The 25,734-nt window shown below is 40.3% G+C and overlaps 2 protein-coding genes across 3 annotated transcripts in view; both read left to right on the top strand.

Annotated features, from left to right (window-relative positions):
* LOC112572990 (multiple epidermal growth factor-like domains protein 6) overlaps positions 1-11,868 on the top strand; it is a 50,272-nt gene extending 38,404 nt beyond the window's left edge. Inside the window, exons 37-50 of the mRNA XM_025253021.1 lie at positions 344-520; positions 1,026-1,160; positions 1,917-2,051; positions 2,406-2,567; positions 4,097-4,237; positions 4,562-4,699; positions 4,951-5,088; positions 5,703-5,834; positions 6,122-6,259; positions 7,306-7,443; positions 7,750-7,887; positions 8,450-8,587; positions 9,739-9,876; positions 10,701-11,868. Of these exons, the coding sequence (XP_025108806.1) occupies positions 344-520; positions 1,026-1,160; positions 1,917-2,051; positions 2,406-2,567; positions 4,097-4,237; positions 4,562-4,699; positions 4,951-5,088; positions 5,703-5,834; positions 6,122-6,259; positions 7,306-7,443; positions 7,750-7,887; positions 8,450-8,587; positions 9,739-9,876; positions 10,701-10,732 (1,880 nt within the window). The 3' untranslated portion in view covers positions 10,733-11,868. The remainder of the gene's footprint in view (positions 1-343; positions 521-1,025; positions 1,161-1,916; positions 2,052-2,405; positions 2,568-4,096; positions 4,238-4,561; positions 4,700-4,950; positions 5,089-5,702; positions 5,835-6,121; positions 6,260-7,305; positions 7,444-7,749; positions 7,888-8,449; positions 8,588-9,738; positions 9,877-10,700) is intronic.
* A 1,765-nt stretch (positions 11,869-13,633) lies between these two features.
* LOC112572076 lies at positions 13,634-19,121 on the top strand. 2 transcript variants are annotated; one of them, XM_025251600.1, is made up of 10 exons: positions 13,634-13,902; positions 14,196-14,340; positions 14,469-14,603; positions 15,588-15,722; positions 15,833-15,970; positions 16,690-16,833; positions 17,366-17,467; positions 18,169-18,242; positions 18,504-18,562; positions 18,854-19,121. In XM_025251600.1, the coding sequence occupies exons 2-10, from the start codon at positions 14,220-14,222 to the stop codon at positions 18,855-18,857; spliced, it is 912 nt and encodes a 303-aa protein (XP_025107385.1). In that variant the 5' UTR covers positions 13,634-13,902; positions 14,196-14,219; the 3' UTR covers positions 18,858-19,121. The 2 variants fall into 2 exon arrangements, with proteins under 2 accessions (XP_025107385.1, XP_025107386.1); XM_025251601.1 differs by having other exon boundaries at positions 14,205-14,340.
* Positions 19,122-25,734: the final 6,613 nt, after the last annotated feature.

Raw genomic sequence — 25,734 nt, forward strand, 5'->3', positions numbered from 1 at the left:
CTATGATCTTCTACAAAAGTTGGGATTACGGATTAAATGATAAAATTCGCACTTTGGATTTCCCAACAATTTGCATTAAAGTAATAAATAAAACTGCTTTTTACTAGATACACCACCATAGATAACAACTGCTATTCTTAAACAAAAGTATCTTTCATCAAGGTGGGTCAAAGTCTTCAGATCCCAATTTTGTTTATTATTGTACTTCTTCAAGTCAGTTGATTAAAGTAGCAATAAACAAAGGGAAAACATTCATGATTCGGATTTGTACAACTCACATTCACTTATGAGGAGAACAGGTGGCTATAGAACTCTGGTACTTCCCGTCTGACCGCTGTTGTAGATGAGAAACATCTCGAAGGAACGGTTATTACGGTGGACGGGCAACAATGCACCAGAATCCCGGAAGTGACGTCAAGGGAGCTGCACGTCAGCTGCAGCAAGTCGCTGTACGGCAGGAAAGTCCGGATCACCAAAGAGTCTCCTGGCAACCTCATGATGTGCGAGTTCCAAGTGTGGGGTAAGAAGTTTGCTCAGCCAGAGATAAGATTGTTGTGACACAGGTCACGTGATGACTTGACTTACGACAAACACTGCGCCTAAATGATTTCCTGTCAATGTTCGCACAATTCTGCTCTCGCAATAACCTTCCATCTGGGTCAAATCCAGCACAAGTGAAGTCTGATCCACAGTAACCTTTGGGCTAACACCATGAATATTTAAAACATGTCTTCTTTCTTTACTTGTGTTATAATAATAATTATGATTATCATCATTATCATACTAATAATAAATTAAATGGGGTTCAAAGTGCTTTACTAAAAAGAAAAACACACAAACACAATAATAATAATGGATGCTGGTCGCGAAAACCACCACTGATAGATATCCAGATTCTATCTGACATCCTAACATTTCTTAAAGGATGGATGTTAGAGTCAGCTTACAGTTGAGCAAGAATATATATTTTACCTACATGACAATTGTTATCTTTTCTTATTTCATGGCTTTGTGTGTTGCCATAGTGTGTCCCATTGGCAAGTATGGAGAGCATTGCGACAGGTCATGTGGAAAATGTCATGCGAATCATGCGTGCGACAGGTTGACAGGCATCTGTGGCAGCTGCTCCAGCGGATACACGGGGCCCTTGTGCACCGAAAGTAAGCTGCTTGCTTTGGACATATTTGTATATGAGTAAGCCTTAAATATTGTGTCAGTAGTATATGTTTAGCTTCTGGTCTTTCTATGCAGTTTATCCATGAATTGACAGCTGAAGCAACTGATGTGTCGCATCTTAGCTGTAATTAAAAGCCACGTGCTCTGCAGTCTCAAGTCTCTGTCCAAACATTAATTACCACTTGGAGACTGGAGTGCGTGCACTTTGACCTCTGTGTATTGTTCGTGCGCTACATAAAGCTCTCATTTTGCTACTTTCACTCTCTGTCGTCCTTTACATGCCAAGCTGTCCCATTCGTTTGTAAAGTGCATTAATGCCTGTGCTCTATTTAAATATTATTATTATTATTATTATTATTATTACTATTATTATTATTATTATTATTATTATTATTATTATTATTCAGATCTTGCTAGGTAAATCTGGAACAAGATGTTAATTTTTTTAAGTCATTGTAGTACTTTTAAACAGAAAAATAACACAAATTTGTATAGGAAAAAATCTTCAGTCATCAAAGTATAGTTAACCTAGAATAACTTGAGATAAGCCTTTAAAGCTCAGCTAAATACTAAAAGAAGACTATAGCGAAAGAGGTAGATAAGAAGAACATTAAAAAATAAGCTGCTGTCAGTACAGATTGTCACTAAATACTCTCCTGAGTAAATCATTTAATGGCATAACTGGAGCTATATTAGTGACATTTTACAAATTCTTGTTCATGTTGTACATGTTGTTGAAGCTTGCAGCTCTGGCATGTACGGAGCTGACTGCCGGGAACATTGCGGCCGCTGTGTAGACAGTAACACCTGTAATATGTACGACGGCAGGTGTGAGACAGGGTGTGCACCCGGACATCAACCCCCGCTGTGCAAAGGTGAGCTTGACACTAAAAAATGTGATTATCAGTTAAATATTACAAAAAAGCGATTTGGCGACTAACAAGTACATTTTTGTAAAATTCACATAATTCATCATTCTATGATAATATTGTCCGGATCTCACTTTCTCGCCTTCAACTTGTCTCACTGTATCACTTGTATCAGCTTGCATCACTGTATCACTTTTATCATCTTGATTCACTGTATCACTGTATCACTTGTATCAGCTTGCATCCCTGTATCACTTGTATCAGCTTGTATCACTGTATCACTGTATCACTTGTATTACTGTATCACTTGTATCAGCTTGTATCACTGTATCACTTGTATTACTGTATCACTTTTATCAGCTAGCATCCCTGTATCACTTGTATCAGCTTGCATCACTGGATTCTACGGAGCCAACTGCAGCAGGCCATGTGGCCACTGCTCTGAGGGAACATGTCACAGTGTGTCAGGGGAGTGTCCAAGTGGATGTACAACCGGATATCAGGGCACACACTGTAGTGAATGTAAGTCAAACCACGTAGCTGTAAAGTCGTCCATAACCAATTGTAAATGATTTTTTTTTGTTGGGAGGGGGGTGGGTACGGAGGGAGTGTTGGAACTATTTTTTTCGAGGACAACTCCCATCTCCTCTGTTTCTTTTTCTTTTTTTTTTTCTTGCTTTTTTTTCTTCTTATTATTTTTCTTCTTGTTCTTCTTATTTTACTTTGTTCTTTTTTCTTCTTTCTCGTTTCTTCTTCTTGTTGCTGTCTTTGTGAAGACAATGTCACGTGTGACCACGTGATTCTCAGGATGGACTGGAAACCAACGTCACACAGGTCATGGCACATTAATCAAAATCAAAATCAAAATCAAAACAGACTTTATTGTCTGCCCAGGAGACCCAGGGCAGAAATTTGTCTTTGCTCACATACCCATACAGACATTTAACACACAGTTAGGAGTAAAAGTGAGGAGTAAAATAGTGTTGATTGCACCAGTCCATCAAAGCAGGGTATGTTTATCCTAACAACAAACCTTGGGTGACCAAGGGCTAAAAGCACTGCTTAAACAAAAAGGAAACATTTGTTCATCACGGCAGAAGCCCACGACAGAAGATTAGTACATAGAGAGGACCATGATGCTATCCGTTGGGTGGGCAGAGGCTCTACGAGCATACTAGTAAGTCGCTTTCAGTAGTTTGCCGGTGGACCAACGAGTGTCGACGAGATTGAAACAGAGGTCGAGTTAGCTCTCGCCTAAACCCGATGTGTCAGAATGCGGCTCGTGGTTACATCTTGAGCTCGCTGGAGGGACTGCCAGACGTCGAGTGTTGATGCTTCCGCATGTCGCAAGAGATACGCCGAGAAAGATCTTGGGTGTCCTAGTGGAGGCGTACGGCGAACGAAAAGAATGTGAAAACTAAACATAAAGCATAAAAGTTTTTTTTGAAGCTTGTTGCTGAGGCAAAGGGGAAGTAATTACGTTATGCATACAAATGCTATGCAATATTTATGTCGACAGAAAGTATTTAGTGCTAAAATCACAAGAAGGATAAAAACAGTAATATAAAATAAAAACGGTTGCAAAACTGAAAGTAGTATACGTATTATTTAATAAGTTCAGGGTGGCATGATCTGATGGACGATATGGACAACATGCAAACCTAAAGAGACCGTTGAAGTAGCTGATAGAGCGAGAGAAGTAAAAGTGGTAACAAATTTGAAAGTAATATTATATTTTAAATTTAGAATATTGTTGCTAGCGTTATCTCTGTTTCGGCAATTGAAAACCTTAATTAAATGGCCTTAAATGCTTTAATCCCTAACTTTTTTTCTTATGACTCTGATCAAGTATCGAAGAAAGATTTTTGGATCGTTTTATGTTCCCATGCTTCCCCTGCACTACAATGGTACCTGTCGATGTCTCTGCCACTTCTGATTCTACTTTTGTTTTGCAACTATGCTCAGAGAACTGAATACTAACTTTAATTTGTGTATAAAAGGATGTTTGAAATATGATTGTAGGATGAAAACTAAATAATGTGTCGCTTCAGTTTGCAGTAATAACAAGTTCGGAGTAGACTGCGGGTCAGTGTGTGGTCACTGCAACAACAACAACAACACGTGTGACCACATCAGCGGGCGATGTCCTGATGGCTGCATGTCTGGGTGGATGGGAGAACTGTGCAGTGAAGGTAGAGAGATTTGTATTGCATGTCACTAATGAATATGTAGTCTACTAGTTTTACATGATAAAAACGGTCTTAACACTGAAAGGTCTTACTGCTCGCATAAATGTCTTTATCTCGTTTGTCACTCACTTGACATCATAAGTTTCAGCACATACAATCTGCGTCGTCGTCGTCGTCATCATCATCATCATCATCAAATTATCGTCATCATTATTATCATCATCTCACAATCTCTTCCTCCGAAGTATTGATTTTATTGAAAGCGGCGGAAATCGTGTTGTTCGCGACAACTTTAGTAGCTGGCGAGTGTATCGTGGTGTCCGTTAGGTTGCGAGGTTAACAAGTACGGGGACAAGTGCAGCTCATCCTGCGGTCACTGTAAAGACAATGTCACGTGTCACCACGTCAGTGGGGAGTGTCCTGGCGGATGTGCCTCAGGATGGACTGGAAACAATTGTAACGCAGGTATCATTACATCTATTATTACTGACATGTATGTATGCGTTTACACATTTAAATTGGAATATTTGGTTTCCACAGCAAAGTTATCGTTGTTAGACAAGTAGAGGATGCAAGTGATGCGTTTTAAATAATCCTTTTATTGCCATCAAACTATATTTCACTACATTGTGCTCTATATATAAAACTTTTGCGTGCTTAGTAATTCATTTGATCCATTTTGAACCTTTTGAGTTTTCCTTGACTTTTTCTGTCAGCCTGTGTTTCTCAAACGTACGGAGAAGATTGCAGCGCCTCCTGTGGTCACTGTGTAAACAATGTCACTTGTGATCCTGTCAACGGGGAATGTCCTGATGGTTGTGCTGCTGGATGGACTGAAAACAGATGTAACAAAGGTCCATATTTTTTTCTACATAACACGATAGTTACAAAAGTTGTCATGGCATAGTCAAAAAGTAGAAAAGAAAATCAACCAGTCTGTCAAATATCGGTAATACACTTTACTAACAGACACTATCTTCGTACTATGAAATTAGTAGTCAGTGCTTTTGTTTTGTTATGTGCAACACCTATTGATTTTGGTAATTTTGGGGTGAATTGTGTTTACGTTTTCTTAAGGTAGCTACAATAAGTAAAAACGTGATACTATTCCAGTGAATAAATTTGAACCAGAAATTCAATCGGATTAGAACTTACCCAGCACATTACCTTGCATATTTAAAACGTTTTTATTCAGTGTAGAAGAAATTATTACATGGCTTACAGCTTCCTTTAATGCGGCTTTTTTTCAAGAGTCATAAGAATTATTAAAAAAAGACTGAGTTACTTTAAACATAAAAGCAAAGACATTTTAATCTAAACTCAAACGAATTTTGTAACCTGCCATTTATAAAAAAAATAACCAAAATATTTTTAAAAACTGACAACTAATCCCTCATTTATGTAAGATTGCAGCTATACATTAATAAATGTACTTTTGACCTTTGCCCTTGCTAACATCTATCATCAGTCTGCTCGTTTGGAAAGTACGGACAAAGCTGCAACAAGTCGTGTGGTCAGTGTAGAGACAATGGGACCTGTCACCATGTCAGCGGGAACTGTACTACAGGTTGTGCTGCTGGTTGGACTGGAAGACTGTGTAATTAAGGTGTCTCCTCTTTACATGATTTTTTTTTCCTTTTTGCAAACAAGTGTTAAAACAGCTAGAGCTGCTTCGTCCTTAAAGCTTTTCACAAGTAAATCCTTTTGTAGCAATTACAATTTCATTTCACACTTGTTGCAAAGAATGAAGATGCATAGGGCTTTTCTACAAATATTTTCATTTGGTACACATGTAGGTGTAATGTTTTATAAATTTTTCCACTTCCTTTAAAACAAGGAAAAGCTTGTCTCATGACAAATTAGTCATCATTACTTTTACTTTTACAGTCTGCCGTGCACAAAAGTATGGATTAGGTTGTAAATCATCTTGTGGCCACTGTCAACATGGAAAGACATGTCACCATGTCAGCGGGGTTTGTGCTGGCGGCTGTGCAGCAGGATGGACTGGAATGTTGTGTGACACAAGTGAGTATTTTAAAGTCTCTCATGGCATTTAAAAATTATAGTTTAGAAACATTTTATTGTCTACAATGCTCAGTAATTATTTTCAAACCAAATGTCACGTTAAAGACATTTCTAATTCTGAGACCAACTTCATTTGGCCTCATAGTGGTAAATTTGCTGAGCTAGAAACAAGTGCAAACATTCTATTTTTATTTTATTTTGTCATTAGTAGTGATATCTGTAAAACGACTAATATTTGTGTAACTTTACATACTAATCTCTTGTTTTGTGTAACATTTGTTGCATAAAATATCTTCATTATCTGTTTGGGCGTTTGTCGTTAGTTTTAAAAATTATGGATAAAAATGTGCAGTGGCCACTGTGGTCGCTGTACAGACAATGCTAGTTGTATTATATAACTACTATGTGCTTCGTGGTTATGTTTGTGAGTGGACTGGCAACAAATAATGAAAAATTATTCTTTTCATGTCATTTTGTTCCCAAAAAGTCCCGAATTCAAGAAGGAAATATTTACAGTGTTCCCTCGCTACTTCGCGGTTTATGTATCGCGGATTCACTACTTCGCGGTTTTTTTTGAGTGAAGTATCGATCGATACTTCGCGCTGGGAATTATCACTTTATCAAAAGTACTATAGATTATTTCACACGTAGAAAAAGACGAAAAACTGTCTATCATTTGTATTTCTATAAATACCATGTTATTTTGTAGATAGAAAAGAAAGACATAATTGTGTAACAGAAATCCATTGCTATGCGTAAGCGACGAGCCATGATTGTATCTCCCATCTCAAGCCAGTTCGCATCAATTTTTTTGAAGTTTTCTCTGAGTAAAGTTATAATTTTTTTACACTAATTTGTTATTGTACTGTATTAATACCATGATTAATATATTACTTTACACTAACATGACATTGTTTTACATGCATATATTATTATTGCATGTATGTCCCTACTTCGCGGAAATTCGTTTATCGCGGCTGATCATAGCACCGATCCCCCGCGATAAACGAGGGAACACTGTATTGTTTCTCCCCATGTTATGCTAGAATGCAGCGCTGGAAGATATGGAAAAAACTGCGATCGGTCCTGTGGTCACTGTAAAGACAACGCCACTTGTAGTCGTACCAACGGCCGTTGTCGTGGTGGCTGTGCTGCTGGCTGGACTGGGGTCAGGTGTAAAAAAGGTAAGTATAAAAATTTATTCCTGCTTCAAAATTACGGGCTTAAAACGAATGTCAGTGTAGATGTTAAACTTCCTATTTTATTTCTTTGTTTCTAAATGAAACACTTAAATGAATTTGAAATCGAAAAGGGGTCAAAAATTTTTTAAACATTGTTTACAACTTTTGATTTTACTTTCAATAGCCTGGTGATTTCTTTTACAACACTCCTAAAAGATGTATCTGAAATTTGTTTTTTTGTACATAATGTGAAGGGAGGAAAGTCAACAGGTGTTGATTATGTGGTAGATACTTTTGGCTTTTTTCCAGTCTGCCGTACACAAAAGTATGGAGTAGGTTGTAAATCATCTTGTGGCCACTGTCAACATAAAAAGACATGTCACCATGTCAGTGGGGTGTGTCCTGACGGCTGTGCAGCAGGATGGACTGGAATCCTGTGTGACACAAGTGAGTTTTTTTACAGCCTCTCATCGCATTTAAAAACTAAAGTTTGAACACTTTTTATTGCCTACAATTCTCAGTAATTATTTTCAAACCAAATGTCACGTTAAAAACATTTCTGATTCTGAGACCAACAGCATTTGGCCTTTGTGGTGGTGATAATTGGCGAACTAGAAAAAAGGTGCAAACATCCTACAAACACTTTAATTCTGTCGTAGAATGTGATGTTTGTAAAATGACTAATATTCGTTTAACTATGTTTACATACAAATCTCTTGCTGTGTGTAACAATGTTTGCATCAAACTTACTCATTTGTTAATATAAAAAATGATGGAGAAAAATGAGTGGAAGGTGCTGCGGTCACTGTAAAGACAAGGCTAGTTTTATTCATACCAACTTGCATTCGCCTCGTGGTATACTTGTGGATCGACTTGGAACAATTGTTAAAAGATTAATCTGTTAATTTATTTTACTGCTAAATTCTCCCATATTTAAGTAGCTGAGATGATAAATGTAATCACTGATTTCATGAAGAAGTATTTATTGTTTATCCACATCTTATGCCAGAATTCAGCGCTGGAAGATATGGAAGTAGCCGCGATCTGTCCTGTGGTCACTGTAAAGACAAGGCTACTTGTAGTCGTACCAACGGCCGTTGTCGTGGTGGCTGTGCTGCTGGCTGGACTGGGGACAGGTGTAAAAAAGGTGAATATAAGGATTTTCCAGCTGGCGATCGGCTGAACTGTGCTTTTACATAGTCGTAAGCCAACCTGTTCTTCTGGGGTGGTGTGAATGTTTTTGTGTGACCCTCGGCGAGACCTGTTTATGTGGCTGATAATGCTATGGTTCTGTAGTTCTGGCACTGTTTGCTGGTATTTTGTTGTAGTTTTATTTTTCTTTGTTTGTTTTTTATTTACTGTTTTGTTTGTTTGTTTGTTTGTTTGTTTGTTTGTTTGTTTGTTTGTTTGTTTGTTTGTTTGTTTGTTTTTTGTTGTTGTAATTGCTGTATGATTAGCGACGGGGTCCAATCGTTGGCTTATTTCTTGCTATCCCAGACTATTTGGCACAAGACAGTCAGGGCCTTTGTAGTTTTCTCCTCACCCTGCGTGAGCAGCGTATCTACCACATTATCAACACCTGTTTACTTTCCTCCCTTCAGATTATGTACAACTCTTTCAACTTCTACCCGTATGACTGGTAGGTCTGCAGGTTTAATGTCTCTAGCCTGGTGTTTTGGAGGATTCTGGCGTCCATCTTAAGGTGGAAGTTGTATAGGTCCTTTTAGTCCTCAGTCCATCGGTTGATTACACCATTGCTTTCTTGTAAGAAGGCGACCATGGCTGTCTTCTATGACTGAAGTCTGTGAAGATATGTCTTAGTGAGGGACCTTAGTAGTTGGTAGCTAAAAAGGACCGAGATAACTTAGGCGCAAAATTTGATTTGAAAGACTTTTTTGTCTAATTGGGTCTGTCTAGCAAATTATGTTGATGGGTTAAGGAATTTTTTTTTGACTCAGTTTGTCCCAGCAGACAATACGGTGTGAACTGCCAGTCATCTTGCGGTCGTTGTCAGGACAACGCTATATGCGACCATGTCAGCGGGCAATGCTCTAACGGCTGTAGTGCAGGATGGACTGGGAAACTGTGCAAAGATGGCATTGCTTGTTCTGCGAACTTGTTTATACTTACAGAAGTGTAAATTAAGGACCGTTCCAAATTATCAAATGCCTCCTACAGACACACATCTTGTGATATTGTTTAGTTTAAGTTTATTGCAATGACTACTTCTCACTCCTTCAATTACTCGCTGCATTAAGATTAATAAAATACTTAGTCATCATTAATGTCTCTATTTAGTCTGTCTAAGCGGGAAATTTGGAGAAGACTGCAGGAAATCCTGTGGTCACTGTAAAGACAATGCTCCTTGTAACCATGTCAACGGACACTGTCCGAGTGGCTGTGCTGCAGGATGGACTGGAAAACAATGTCAACAAGGTAAAGCACATTCCTGTGAATTGGATTCTAGGACAAAGTCAGGAAAAATATGTTCTTGGGATCTGCTAGGTATGAACAGATTTATCATTAGAACATTCTTTTCATACTTTTAGTTTCGTATTCATTTGAACCTCCGAGTACACTCTCTAGCCTTAAAAAGTATAAGGTTTTCGCTAAATATACATTATTTACTGTAAGATATTATATATAGCTTTCATGTTAGTATTTTTATAGATATATATTTAAACATGCACTTTGAATAAATCAGAATGGAGTTCATACGGTTAACATTGTGTGTGTTTACATATGTTTGCTAGCGACAAATGTGTTTTTCCATCTGTAAGGTAAAGTGGGTTAGGTAATAAAATTAATTACTTACTATCTGATTAGTACGATTTCATTTTAACAAACAAAAGTTTGTTTTAAAACTATAAAGCCTTGAATTGACTGACTGTTACAGACACGTTAATATGTACTTCTCTTACTTCTGAAATCAAATAACAGTAATGAAATACATGTAATTAAATCTTATTATAAATATTAGTTGTACACTGTTGTTATTTATACTTCGCTAAGTACGAAAGATTTGTTATCTTTTAAAACTCCAGGTCTGTATCTTGATTTTTTTTTTTTTTTTTTTTTTTTTTTTGTTCCCCTGTGTGTTATGTTGCTGCTCTGCTGGAGAATTTTGCTTGTGTATAATAAACACGCTCGTGAAAATATAAGTTTTAAACTTAATTTGTAACCGATGTGGTGGTGTCTCATTAATTGATAATGAACACTGAAAGACAACGATCTGATGTATCTGTTTCCTCTTTATTTAGCTGCTCATCGTGGTAAAAGTCATCAAGTTTAAGGACAGGACTGAGGTGTAAAACTACTACTACAACAACATCCTGCCGATACCTGACTAACATTGGTTCGACATCAAATGAGCAAGGTGATAGGATGTGACTGACTGCCTTCAACCACAAGAAAATCTTGGAATTTATCTTTACTTTTACTTTACTTTTTTTTCTGTTACTTTACATATCTGTAAAGTCGCAGCAGCTTCTACTACTTCCCTCTACTGCATCGGTCTTCTGATGTACTTCACTTGGAGGGCTTGATAAGACCATTTGAATGCATATTTCATTACAATTTATCAATAATCATATGTACTGGTTGTTTATAGCAAGTGTAAATAAGATCTAATATTTCATCAAATCCTTAAACATGTGTATTCCGACTGTTGGTATTCCGAAGTGTTGTTCTTTGCTTCTTGGATAATATACATGTGCTTTACGAGGGTCGTTTGGAAAGTTTTAAGCAGAATCAAGACAGTTTTTCCCAATTTTTCTTAATAGTCCCCTTTAACATTGATGCACATAATCCAAGATGGTCAAGCACTGCAATGCCATCATGGAAGAAGATGGCGTCCTTGCCCTCCAGCAATTCGACAACACACACGACCTCATCATTGTTTCCAAAATGGCGACCAGGTAGGTGGGATCTGAGTTTAGGAAACAGGTAGAATTTAGATGGAGCTAACACATTGTGAACGGGCGCGTTACCTGGAGAAAGATCACACTTGGCCTCAGCTTTCCTCTGCTTTTCCACTTCACTGGTTCCTTCAGTGATGCATGGTACAGTCTATCAATATTTCTCCCTGTCCCAGGTAGTCTAATCGGAATCCAAAAGAAACAGAAGCCATCACCTTGCCAGCCGACACTGCCTACTTAAACTACTCCGGGGGTTGAGCACCACGTGCTTTCACTGTTTTCTTTGAATCTTTGATTCAGGTTCGAAGTGATGAACCGAGGTTTCTTCTTGATTTGCTAGATGATTTTCTTCTTTTTTGGGTGAGGCTTAGAAATTTTGAAACGACCCTCGTATATTTGGTATTTCAAATGCACTTGATTGTTATGTTAATACACAATATTTATTCTTTGTAAGAGGGAAAAAATGATTCTGGATTTTATGGCTGAATAAAATAAAACTTTTCTACAACCAGTGACTTTCATCATTTGTGTGAAGATTGTTATCTATAATGTACATCAAATATATATACAAATATTTCTCTGATGCTGATTACATGCAGTCTTGATAGATATTTGATTTAACCAATCCGAATGGCATGCGTGCCCATTGAAACAGACAATCCGGAAGGCAGTTTTGAGTCGATCTTGTTCCTTGATGCGGATTTGCCTATGTCCTGTGGCTAGGACATTTTTGGTAAAATTCTGCACTCTGGTGAGTTTGCTGTAGACTAATCAGGGTCCGGTATAGGTTCTGCATCAAATTCAGTTGTTTTGTTAAGAGCTCGATAATTAATATAAAACCTCACTGGGACATCTTTTATTATATGAATGCTGGGAACCAAAGTGGATACGATGATGGTTCTGTTGCTCCCATTCGAAACACGGTAGTCACCTCGTGTTTCACTGTTTGTTGAAGCTCAAGCAAGAGGGATTGAAGTTTCTGACTTTAGTCTTCTGTAGATGTCAGACGTTTAGCTGCATGTCCTGCTGGCTCGTAGACGTGTACATCTTATGCATTGGGGACTTCTTGCGGACATAACTCCTCCGAGACAATTTCTGAGAAAGTAAAGGGGTTATCGTTCCTGGTCCCGCAACTAGTCGCTGCTGTGCTAGTTTCACCTCCATCTCTGTGGGTGGTTCTCGTCTGAAATATGTGTGCAACATGTTGATATGGAGGACCTTCTCCTACTGTTAATTTTACAAAGTAGTCCGGATCGCACTTTTGGACCAGAAAACGTTCCCGCGATTGCGCGAGCATTTCTTTGGAGGACAAAATGCAAAATATTGCCTTGGAGAAAAACTGTAGACTGTCATGGTTATTAAAGACCATATTGTATGCAAAAAACAGTGTGCAGCTCCTTAAAAAAACTTCATTCGTAGCACTAATTAACGTCTGAGATTCAACACCGCACAACAATAAATGGCTTTGGAGATTTGCTTTTAAAAGTTAAAGCTGATCTGTTCAAAAGCCGCTATGAGTGAGCGAGTGAGTTGTTTTTTTCTGTTGCTCTTTCAGTTTCTTTAGGTTATTTTCTTACTTATTCTCGTTGATGTTTATGAATGTTGGAAGCTCAGAAAATAGAAGGAGGGAGGAGACGAAAAAAAATGAGATGTAGGGTACAACTAGGAGAGTGATAGACAAAATTAAGTAGAATGAAATGTAAGTCATGCAATTTCACTTCAATCTTCGTTACAAACTTCACAACTTCTTTCCTTTGCCTTCTGTTTTGTCAATGTTTGAGCTCATATCCACAAGGAGAGATGTGCTTTACAAATCCTATCATCATCATTATCAGCAGCAGCAGCAGCAGCAGCATCAGCGTCGTTGTCATTGTCATTTAATGTCCTTGATACTAAAGTTCATTTTACTTCCTTTTTTCTTTCAGATAATTCTTGTTGTCCCTTGTTACTCTCAGGAGTGCTTTTCTGTCAAAAATTATTATTACTCTGGCTTAGTGTTACGAATTTTTCTTCAATGCGCATAAATTAATTTTGTTTGCCATGACAACCACAAGTCTCCTGGATTCGTGTTTAAAAATAAACTCGACGTGTGACGTCATCAACAGATTGCCAAGACATGCAACCCTCAGCAGACAGATTTTATATATCCTCCGTGTGCCTGTCTATCCTCTATCTAGCTATCGACCTATCTATCCTCTATCTACTTTGCAGCAGACGACACTCGTCATTCTATGACGCAGTTACGATTGACGTCATTACACTAAGCGTCATGTGTGGCGTCATGCATGGCGTCACCCGCCACACGACCCTCTGTACCCTGATGTAGCCAGGCCTCTACCTCACCTCCCAGCGCAGTCTCCACACACACAGGACCTGCACACCCGGGTAGCCACCCGGCCCCTGCCAGTCCTCCTCCTAGCCCTGACTACCAGCACTGGTCAAACTGTGAGTCGCTGGATGGAAGGGTAGACAAACTTTAACCCATTCACCGCAAGTTCCAAGCTGCGCTGTGCTGCAACATTTGTCGGCGTCTTCTGTAATCCAAGTAAATAAAACATCTCAACTCTTTCCTCTCTCACTTTTCTCTGATAAAAATATTCTCTTCTTTCCTGGTGAGAAAGGTTCATGTTATGTTAGGGGTGGGTAGCTTTGATGACTCTGTAATTAGCAAATGCTCGTGCTGAAATGTGACAGCAACGACTATGAAGATGATGATGATGTCCTTCCAGTTCTAGCTGTCATTTTGGATGCTCTCATATCGTGCACTTACCTGAGATTACATTAATTGTGGAAGAAGATTTTGTAGCACCATACATTGCTTTGATGCTTATTTCACAATTTTTTCAGTCCTTTTTGACAAGAATGTACGGAGCCATCTGCAACTCCCGGGGTCCTCCTCGACACAGTAACCCTAGTCACTACACCAAAGAGGAGATTTCTTCTGGTCGTCCCTCCCTTCAGAGTGAAACCCGGGGCAACAGTAGTAAGAATTCACATTTTCCTCAGTCACTAGATTGGCTAGATGCTAAGTATGCCATTAAAACTCTATTTAAAGGCATCCTCCGGCGCTAATTTCGTTAATTCAATCTTTATTTTGTTTATTTTTTCCAGACTGCAATGATGTTACTTACGTGGAATACTGCGGCGCATCCTCTGGCGGCTCTAAGCCTGCAGCCTCCAAGTCCTTCATCAGTCAAGATGCAGACAGGCTCGCCAAAGAATGGACTAACTTCATTTGTAAAGAAGGTAACAAGATTAAATCTTTTTCTGTTGGTTTAGCTCTAAAATTTTAGAAGTCGTTTATTGTCGGTAGTAAGAATGTTTGTCTAAAGCCCACGTGACTAGATCGAGTGTTTAAAGTCTTGTGGGACACACCTGTACGATTGTTTGTCGGCTGGTCATTCACACGTGTATACACCGCACTGAGGAATTGAGTCAAAACGGTCCAAACGGTCCAAAATAGTTTTTCTCTCCGCTTTGTTCTGTCTCTCACCTTGGGACAAAATATTGGAGGCCGCGTGGTCGAGGTAACGACGATGAAACTTGTAACCAGAACGTTCAAGGCTCAGTTCTACAGCTGCATTTTAACAATCTATTCAATCTATTATAATGATGAAGGTAAATGATGAAGTCTAGAGTTTAAAGCTTGCCTCATTTTGCCTTTCTTTAAAATATTTCTTGGAACTATTTTTTTCAAATCCTTTTTGACTGGTCACGAGGACCAGCTCTTGACATTCCGTTCTGGTTACGAGCAACAACCAACAATGGGCGTCAGTCACCAGAACCCACCTCTGGTTAATTCAACCTACTACCCACTTTTCATTTCGTATCGATAACAGATATACTCACAGTTAGCAAAATAATCATATTAAACACACTACCGTAAATGAGGTAAAAATAAATAATAAAAATAAGGCTCATAAACTATTTTTAGATTGTTTAGTTTAGTTGAATTGAGATCAGATTTGTATATTTAGCAATAGCATAATCCTTTCAGAAGTATTGATAAAACAATTACGATGTTGTGGGATTTCATATTAAGCACAATTTAGTTATACACAATTGCATGATGATGGAAGAGAACATACCCGTCTATTTCTTTAAAGACACAATTAGTTACCTCAGATGTATTAACTTTGACGTTGGTTAACTACGGAAGACATTTTCCAACCATTATAATCATGTTGTTTATACAAAATATTGTCTTTTCACTGGCTAATCTTTTTTTAGTCTGCCTTGCTGAAATGGACAAAAATGATTCCAATGAGGCCAGTGATCGTTGTCGAGACAGTGTCCTGCGTGACCAGACCAAGGAGGAAGATCCTGCTTCTGATGTACGATGGCCGGACACCGGGTGTCAGGAAGGTCAGATGTCATCAATTCTAGCATTTTACTTAAAGTACATGGCCTTGAGCAAATCTTTTTGAAGCCTCTTACCATTCGGCATAATTTAATCCTTTTTTTATGTTTTTCAGTCTATCCTGCTAGAGAGGCTGAAGAATACTGTAGAGCTACTGGTGATCACTATAAATGTAATGCAACTTGTGCCCAGCTCAGTGGTAGAGGTCTTCATGAATCTACTGTAGAATGGCCTGGAAGTCAGTTTACTGAAGGTAATTGGCTTGTTGTGGGCGGCTTGCTTTGAAGTAACATATTGCAAAGAAGAAAAACATTAGCCTCTATGAAAAATATTTAAATCCAGAAAACAACTCAGTAATAGCACAAACATTATTATCTCGTCTCATTCTCTCTACGCGCTACCAACCTTCTTGTCTGTGTGTTTATTCTTTCTTGACTTGACTAATGCAACAAATTGTTTGCTTTCTCTAATAAACTACGGTTAATTAATAAACAGACAAAAAAACAAAGAAAATTACATTATGTAAGATTGACTTGTGGTATACACATTGCTGTGATGGGAATTAGACTGTTGACTTTATCAGTCTGTGACATTCATAACTGAAGTACTTTGTGTGTGTGTGTGTGTGTGTTGGGGGGAGTATTATGTGTTTGTGGTGTTGTCTGTGTATTTTTATGTGCATGTGTATGTGTTTGTTGGTGTGTGTCTGTGTCTGTGTCTGTGTCTGTGTCTGTGTCTGTGTCTGTGTCTGTGTCTGTGTCTGTGTCTGTGTCTGTGTCTGTGTATGTATGCACGTGCGTTTTACAAAACCACGTGTTCTCTTTAGTGCTCGTCTAGCAGTCCAGTTATGAAACATAGTTTACATTATATACCAACCATTGCAGTGTTTATATATATACACACACATGCACACACAAACTGTGTATATATATATATTATCACAATAAAGACACTAAACTCTTCATACCTCAGTCTGTACGACAATTAACCGATGTCAAGACAACCGCCCAGACAGGTGTTGCACCAGGTGTAGGAGACCTTTGTCAGGTGAGGAGTATGGTGGAGCCCTCAGGTCTGTGTGCGATCGAGACTCGCCGAGTCCTCTCTGCAGATACGGTAATTGTTTTAAATGTTCAACAAATAATATATAAATAAATGTGTGTTCGGTTGTTCTGTGAGCAATATAACAGATGTTTAGCAGTGTGCAAGGAGATTCCACAAACGATAAACATTGATGTCTGTCTGACAGTTAGTATAATCTACTACTTTTGTCCTGCGTGTGGCTTTGTATGAAGTGTAAAAAAGATCGGTATAGTTACAAATATACACTAAGCTGTATCGACGATACACAGCTCTTAGTGTTAAAACGGAAAATGTCTCAGTTAAATAATTGTACAGAAATCGTAAAGTTATTTATAACACTACAACTCGAATTTCGAGATAAATTTGTACATTTGTTCACTGTTCACCGTTTAGCCTGTCACCTACTGAGGCTCATTCGACAGATAAACTGTCATAGTCTAACAATACACTGACCTATACTTGTCTTAATGTAATCATTCACTAATCTTCTCTTATTCATTACTTGTACAGTGTAATAGTTTTGCTATTACCTATAAAAATATTGCGGGTTTTGTTGTCCATGAAGCTGCCCCTGACCACCACCAGGAGTCAATCTACCTGAGGTCTTGCAGTCGGTGTGATGGCTTTCAGCTTTGTAATCCAGTAACCAGCCTCTTCTACGATCAAAGTAAGTGGCATTTTAATATTTTTCTCTGGCTCTTTCGCCTCTCTAGTTGTTTTACACATATCTTGGTACTGGGGGAGGCGGACGGCGGAGTAGTTGGAGCGCTGACCGTCCGAACTACTAGGCGCCGGTTCGATACCCGTGCCGCGCAGCAAACTTCCCTCAGTAGATCCAGCTGGCGGGGGTAGGTACCTGACTCTATGGAGGGTTGGGTGAGGCAGTGAGGGTGAGCAGTTCCCCTCACGAAAGCTGGTGTCAAGAAAAGTGTGGTTCCTCACACCTCTCTTCCTTTACGATCTGAGACGATCAGGAGGCGATCTCTACCTTTACCTTACCTTGTCATAGCAATTTTTTTCTGAAATGCTGATAATAAATACCAGGCTTGATAAATATTCTGTTTTAATCTTTCAAAATCATTATTTGATGATGATAATAACAAATAAATTTTGCATGAGTAGTGTTAGCCACAGAATTGTACTGACAGTTTTCATGTTTGCCTGTGTGTGTGTGTGATGTGTGATTGTATGGTGTGTGTGTGTGATGTGTATTGGTGTGTGTGTGTGTGGTATCTGTGTGCCTGTGTGTGTGGTGTGTATGGGGTGTGTGATTGTATGGTGCGTGTGTGTGTGGTGTGTATGGTGTGTGTGATTGTATGGTGCGTGTGTGTGTGTGATTGTATGGTGTGTGTGTTCTGTCCGTGCCAGCACACTGTGCTAAAGTCTGCCAACGCATAGAGGGCGCTCGACCATATGATGCACAGGTCCTTGCTGTCATCAAAGTAATCAGACTTTTTTTTTTTTTAACTGTTTATTTTCTTTGTCCTATTCTCTATTTTCTGCTGCTTGATTAATTTCTTCTTGAGCCCTGGTTAGAGCATGTTAGTCTAGACAAAGAAATGTTTCAAAAGACACTTTCAAAGTGAGAAGCAGAAGTTCTTACCTCATGTTAGAGGTTTTACAACTGTTTATTGAAGAACATGGTTAAGAGGCACGTGTTTTTGTTTTCAATTTTTACCCTTATTGTGTTGTTTTATTTACAGCATAGCAGGTCTGTGAAGATAACACAAGATTGTACCGAAGGCGCACCATCGTTCAGGAGGTCCTGTCCACACTGTAACTTTGTACACAAATAGAAGAAAAGCGTATAATCCGGCTCTATATATCCACAAGATAAATATTAGTTTAAATATTCAAGTTCTTTAGAAAACTGATGTGTAAAGAAGATCAAATATTTAAGATATTAGCCACGCGCTTTTATGTTATAGATAGAGGATGAAAAGTAAAAATGAAATGGAGGAAAGATTATGAACAGAGTGGAAGCCACACATGTGGTCAGTCCGCCCAAAATAATTGTCAGTAACATAAATTTTGCTGTTCTTCTCTTGATCAGGTGAATTCTCAGGGAAAGGGGCTCATTTTCTACAAAAGTGAAACACTGTCCACAACAGGGGGACCATGAGCTGAACTCACTGGAGGCAACGTGGAGACCGGCGCTCATCTCACTCATGTTTGTTGTTGTCTTGCCTGTCAACCGCCATTCTCTCCCGAATCCAGAATTTTCACGAATTCTTATTACATTTGGTGAGGTCAGGTGTTGACCTGGACTCTCTGCTGCTGACTGAGCTTTAGCTGTCATTAAAACACTGTGCCCCCAAACATCGTTGTGTTGTGACACGCGCAGCTGCACGTGCAGCTGTCAGGTCCCCGAAGCCACTCACGTGATTATCGTCGGCACGTGTGGGACTGGGGGCCAGGGGGGAATTTGTTAGCTCCTTTGTTAGGCTAGTCTGGGGTTATTTTATCGACTTCAGCAACAGCCAGCTGATGATCTCTGTTTGTCTTCAATGGCAAAACTCGGAAAACGATAAAAGGTTTGTGTGCAGCTGCCAACTGTTATCTAGGATGTGAGTATTTACTGAACGCTGCAGGCCACGTGTTTAATGCCTTTATATTACCACAGGAGTAACAGTAGGATTTCCTTAAACACTGATCACCAGTCCTGCACCCATTCAGACCCACATACCCTCCTTCAATCTCTCCTTCTTTCACACACACATATATGAACAAATACAGATGCTCATACATGCTGTCCTTCCTCTGTCTTTCTTAAACACAAATTCTTTCTCTCTCTCACACTTTTGTTGGTTAAAATACCCAAACACATTCTAATTCACACCTCAAGTCCAAACACTGAGTGTATATAACCGTTGGTCAGTCTGGCCGCTTGCAGCGTTTTCATAACCCGCGTTGACCCCACTGACCTCTCAAGGCTTTCGACAGCGCGACCGAGGGACTCTGCGTGTGTGTGCGGCCTGCCAGCAAACAAATGGCGGACTAAATGATCGAACTGCATTCATGTTCACGCTGACGCCACGCCCCCTGTACAGGAAGCCAGTTCATCTCCTTTCCCTCGTTTGTTTGTTTTAATTCAGTGTAGTCGTAATGACCAGGCTGTGTCCAGTGTCCCAGCCACCCCTACCCCGATCTACGTCTGTCCCAATCACGCAAGGAAAGGTAAATAACTGCTTCTGATCTTCTGGACCCTTCGCTTGAACGAAATGAACCCTTCGTCATGAGCTAGGTACACAGAGGACTTAATTGTACAGCTGTGACACCGCCACGTGACCTTACCGTGTATCCCAGCCACTAATTACACGGCTTTGGTCGCACTTGTAGGTGGACAGCTGTGATCCCATCGAAATAATACAGCTGACTCTTGGCCAGGAGTTGTACAGCTTTAACTCCATCTCTGATTTACAGCTGCTATGCCCGCCGTTAACCCTCCAGCAGCGAACATTACTTTATTAGGTGTGGCCTCCCACTACTCGTACAGCTGTGATCCTAACCCTAGTTGCCAGCTGTGACCCCGACTTAGCATCGTACACGCAGGCCTGGAGTTCTAAACCTCTATTCACATCAGGTTGTTCAGAGTCCAAGCCTACCTTTTGTGGCACACTCAGAAGCAAAAGTAATTTATTTTAAGGGGCAAATCTGATCTTTGTCGACTTGTCCGGTTCCCTTGTCGCGTGCCCTCCAGAAAACATTCGTGCCGGAAGCGGAGACCTGATTCCACCGCCATTTGCCACCGTAGTGACAGTTTCTGAAGACCGGAAGTGGACCAAGCACGCCAGGCATGCTGAGGCATGCGCGATGCCACTTTAGGAAGTGCTTTAGACGGGTTGCCTTTCTTAGAAGGAAAATCGCGCCGCGTGCGTCGATGACAGCGGAAAGCAGCTGATGTGAATGGCGATAACGGCACGTGCCGACTGTTTCAAAAACTAGGATTGTGTTTACTGTGCCGAGAGTTCAAAAAATCCTTTCATTTCTGCCTCTAGTGGCAAAGATCTGTCAGATCAGACTGACTCGGTCCTCATTGGGTTTGTCATCAGCGTATTACAGTCTCGTGAATTCTCGGACTTGAGATTACATCTCGCGTGACTATAAAAGCCAAAAAAGCAACACATTCGCTGGCATTTGTACCTGTAGGATACCTGCTAACCTTTAATTTTGATGACCACAGCTGAACCTAGAACTGTAACTCCAATCCGTCAGTTTTGAATGGTAAACAGCTTGATAAACACACTTTATTTTGAATGATGTTCGATAAAAATTATTTTCAGGAATTTTTCGAAAGAGTTAATAAAGACAAAAATATAGGGCTAATAATCATTGAGAGTTCAGGAATGTGTGAGTTCATTCAGTTCCTGGCGGTTCAAAGGTCAGCCGGCCGCATTCTATCCACGGACAGGACCTTTTTGTGAGTCTCACTCGCCATTCCTTGAACAAGATTTCGCAACAAAAAAATAAATAAACAAAAGCGGCTCAGCGGGGAAAGGAGAGAGCGAAAGCATGTAGTCTCCATCCCACAGCCCTCCCCTCGCAGACAGGATCTCGACGAGTCACGTGACCACCAAAGCGCGATGGCGGCGAAGAGTGGCGTAATCGCTCACAGATGAATGCCGGGAAATCAGCTCGGCTATTCCAAACCATAATCATGGATCTCGGCGAGCCTGATGGAGCTTCCCAATTGCCGCGCAGATTCAAAGCGCAATTATCGCCTTCAGAGGAGCTGGCGAGGAGGATGCAACAGATATTAGTCAAGCAAAGAAAGAGGCTGTCCAGAAACTTTCTGGCTTCGGTTGATGTTTACGTGCCGCCCCGCCTCCTGGGTTAGCTTGGTGAAGATCACATCAACAGTCCAGAGAAATGCCAGCCTGTCGGTAAACTGGAAAAGCAAAAACAAATATTTGTTGACGGCAAAAATATTAAACGTAAGAGTAAACGACAACAAAAATATTAGAATGTTAGAAAAACAAGAGCTTTGGCATAGTCAACAACATCAGTATCATTGCTGTCTGAATCATGGTAAATATTTACTACAAGCCCGTGTGATTAATGTTCGTGACCTCCTATATCAGTATTGTTCTGTTGTAGGTATTTATTTATTAGTCTAAAGTAGTAATTACGTGTGGAGATTACTCAAGCGGAAAGAAGAGTAAATTATATCAATACCCTCAACTGCAAAAATTAAATAAATGCACACATGTTCCTGGTCTTTCATTAAATGTACTATTGAGCTGTGCATGCTCAGTCCATGACATGGTCACAGCTGGTTGGCTTTAGTTTTGGGCAGCTGCTTTGTTTCTTCGTTTGCTTACCCGTCTTCCGTTATCCGTTCAACTTTTACACTCCCACTTCTCAATCATCACTTGTACTCCCCTTCCTGCCTGAGTATATTGTTGTTGTTATTGTTGTTGTTGTTATTGTTGTTGTTGTTATGATTATTATTATTATTATTATCGTTGTTGTTTCCAGTTCGTTCTTATCCTATCTGATGATAATATCTATATAAGAAGTACAATGATAGTTTTAACATATTAAAAATGAAACAAAATATTTCAAAACAACCTTCTACGTGAGCAAACATTCTTTAACACAAACAGGCTGGTATTAATTGTATGGACACAAACAGCAGTGATCAACTTTCAAACATTTCTGTCGATGTTTCTCCCTAGAGAGCCGAGTAAGACGATGTAAGTGGCTGCAGCTCACCTCAGCCGTCACAGATCAGAGAAACATCACCAAAGGTCGATAACGCAGACGAGAACTTGACTGTCCTCGCCGCAGAGTGGCGCTGCTGGTCCTGCCTGTATCTGCAGCAATCGCTGGTCGTCTGCTCCCTCGTCTTTAGTCTGCGTTGCGGTGGTTGCAGCTCCTGTTAGCAGCTTCCATTCAAACCGCGACGCAACAATAGTCGCCGATGGACATTATCGACACTTTCATCCTCATCCACACAAACCATCGCACTTATATCGCAGTCAGGGACCGGCGGGAGGGACACATCCTTAGCTGGATGCCAACACCCTCGTCAGCTAAACTGCTTTCAAAACACTAACGGTTTAGGTGCTAGACGGTTATTTCCAGCTTGCATTTATGTCTACCTGTCATCCCCAGACTGATGGAGGGGCTGGCGAGTTGTGTAAAAACCCTACAACAAAACAAATCACTGAACAGGTTAGATGCTAAATGCTTTCTCTTTAGACAGCATATACTCGAAGTTTGCATGATATGTATTTAAGTAAAGTTTTCATGAGCACACACACAAACCTAACCACAAAACACACACAGCTCACCACACCTGCGTCTGAACATCTGCACGTGCACGCAGTGACACAAAGTCCTCCATGTTGTGTGGACCAAGCCTGTTCCGTGGTATTCACCACAAGAACAATGGCTAACCCAGCTTCATCAATGACAAGCTCAGTCAAAAGGCGCTGTAACCGGTTTAAAAGGCGACTTCCGGTGGCAAGGTGTGTCTAGCTTCAGGTGCAGTCATCAAAGGCGAGCCGCTGGTGTTTGCTGGCGACACCTGACAAATCGAAATCACTTTGTGTCCAGAAGCTCAGAGGCCGACTGCTTTCTGAACCCGCAGCTTGGAACGAACGACACCAGAAGCCATTGTACTCTCTAACAAATCTCATTTTTCTCAGTCGTCTGTTCTAGGGGGATGGAGGATATCCATCTTGTGAACGAGTACAGCATCCAGATGAGAACTGTTCTGCGGAAGTGATTCTGAATGTCGTTTTCTTTTCTTTTTTGAGGATTTGGGAAGCAAAAAAAACCACACATATTTTAATGCCATTTTAGGAGGCAAAATATTTCAAAGTCTCAGACTTGTTCGGGATGTTGTGAATTGAATCTTGTTGATGCCTGAGAACTCGGAGTCTTGCCAGACTGTTGTCCTCCTTTCATGTCCTCCCCTAGTTCCCTGAGTGGGGAGATAAAGGTTGCACAGTGCGGTCTTTAAACCTGCTTTCATCGCCTTCGTCTCACCTCACAAACAACACAGGGTCTCTAATGGACCCAGCATTGACCGGGGCCTTCCTCCAGAGTAATCAACTACCCCGCCCTGTACCACAGGTCTGGTCTGGAGGCTTGAAATACCCGCCTGTGTTCTTTGTCGCCTGTCCTTGTTCCTCCATTCTGCTTTCTTCTGTTTGCGGTGATGAAGTTTGTTTAATGTTGCTTTGCTTTAGTTTACACACATTCTGTGTTTATTTGTTTGCGTTTGAGAATTCTGCCATCCTGTCTGCACATGACAATTGTTTACCTCGCTTCATTGGTAGGCGCCAGCTTTTACTGAATAAAGTCTGAACTCTCACACACACATTCTCTCTCCTCTCTATATTTTATCCAGCCACACCACAGAGCCGTCGGAAGTCTCCATTTTGTACTCACGCGCACTTTCTAGTCCATCAAATGTTCAAAATCAAAGTGTACAGTTAAACAAACGTTAAATGTCAACAGAAATATAAACTGATTGAATTAGAAGTAAAGTGTTTGTGTTTAAAGCCTGGCTTCAATCAACGTTTTGTCGATCAACTGAGCTAACGGACATGTTTGGGAACCTGGTGTCCTGCTGATCACGTGACCTCGGTCTGCTGTCCATTAGAAATGTAAATTTGTGTTTTATTCCCTTGAAAATGGTTGTCATTGTCAAGTTCTTTGCCAACGAATCACTGGAAATTCCTGGCCTGCAAGCGACATTAAAAGCCGAGTTAAAGGTCGTGTTATCCGAGGTCGTTAATTGTAGGACAGACTTGCAAACACACGGATATCCACCCGTGGGCGAATGCCCGAGCACCCATGTCTGAGTTCGACTATGTCCCTTTAAGGCAAGTTTTATTATGTTGGTGGTGTTGTCGGTGGTGTTGTCGTAGTGGGCGAGCTGTCCAAAGCTGCCCCTTGCAACAGGTCGACCAAACCTAAACCAGGTTTAGTGTCCGGTAAACGCTTGTAACATCCTGCAGACACTGACATTGATAGATACAGTCTAACAGTCATTCCTCTTTGTCAATATCTTTGTAAGAATTCATCAGCTTACTAAAGACTGCAGACATAACTGTCTACAATTCACAGGGCATGTGGAAGTCTATCTGCATGGATCACGTGATCAATGTAAATAAACTAAAACGTTCATTCAGAAACAAACAATTGATAAAATTGCACTTTTCATTCTAAATCAGGAGAATAATCCTAAAAAGGAGTTTATAAATAAATAAAAGATTGTAAAACAAAAGCTCCACTTACCCGTTATTACTATTAATGTTCATTACTGAAGAATTACCTTTCACCTTCTTTTTAAACTGAACTAAATGTAATTAGTGTAAACTTTAGTTCTCGATGGTCCAAACAAGCATATGGGACTATAAAGAAAATAGTTTTGGGTAAATTGTTATGTGAGTGGACAGTCAACGCGAATTTAAAGACCATCAGTACAGCAGTCAAGCAACAAAGTTCATTGAACCCGCAAAAAATGAGTGCAATTGTCAAATATCCACATGGCAGGGCAGAACTGAACAGTGGATATCATGCAGTGCACGCGCAATCGCCATTCATTGTCAACACAACAGTAACTTTAAAGGTCTGGGAGGGTCCTGCCAAAACTGCAGACCATTGGACCAGACACAGTTCCTCAGGTTCATCAGGAGGACAAGGCAGACCTTCCATGGCAGGGTTCGTCTGTGACTCCCTGTAGCATCACCAAGTTAACCACATGGGCTGGTGGTCACCCTGTTCCCCAGATCTGAATCCCACTGAACTTTTGTGGGATGTTCTGGGTCAGTGACCCTGACCAACCACTCCGAGCAGTTGACCTCAACCAGCTGTATAAGTGTCCTCAGCAAGAGCTGCAGGCAATTCCTCAAAGAAAATTGAGAGCACTGGTTCAGTTCCTGAGACAGCGGAGCTTTGTTTGCATTCAGGCCAATG

Source organism: Pomacea canaliculata, linkage group LG9 (assembly GCF_003073045.1).
Source record: "Pomacea canaliculata isolate SZHN2017 linkage group LG9, ASM307304v1, whole genome shotgun sequence".
NCBI classification, from domain to species: Eukaryota; Metazoa; Mollusca; class Gastropoda; order Architaenioglossa; family Ampullariidae; genus Pomacea; species Pomacea canaliculata.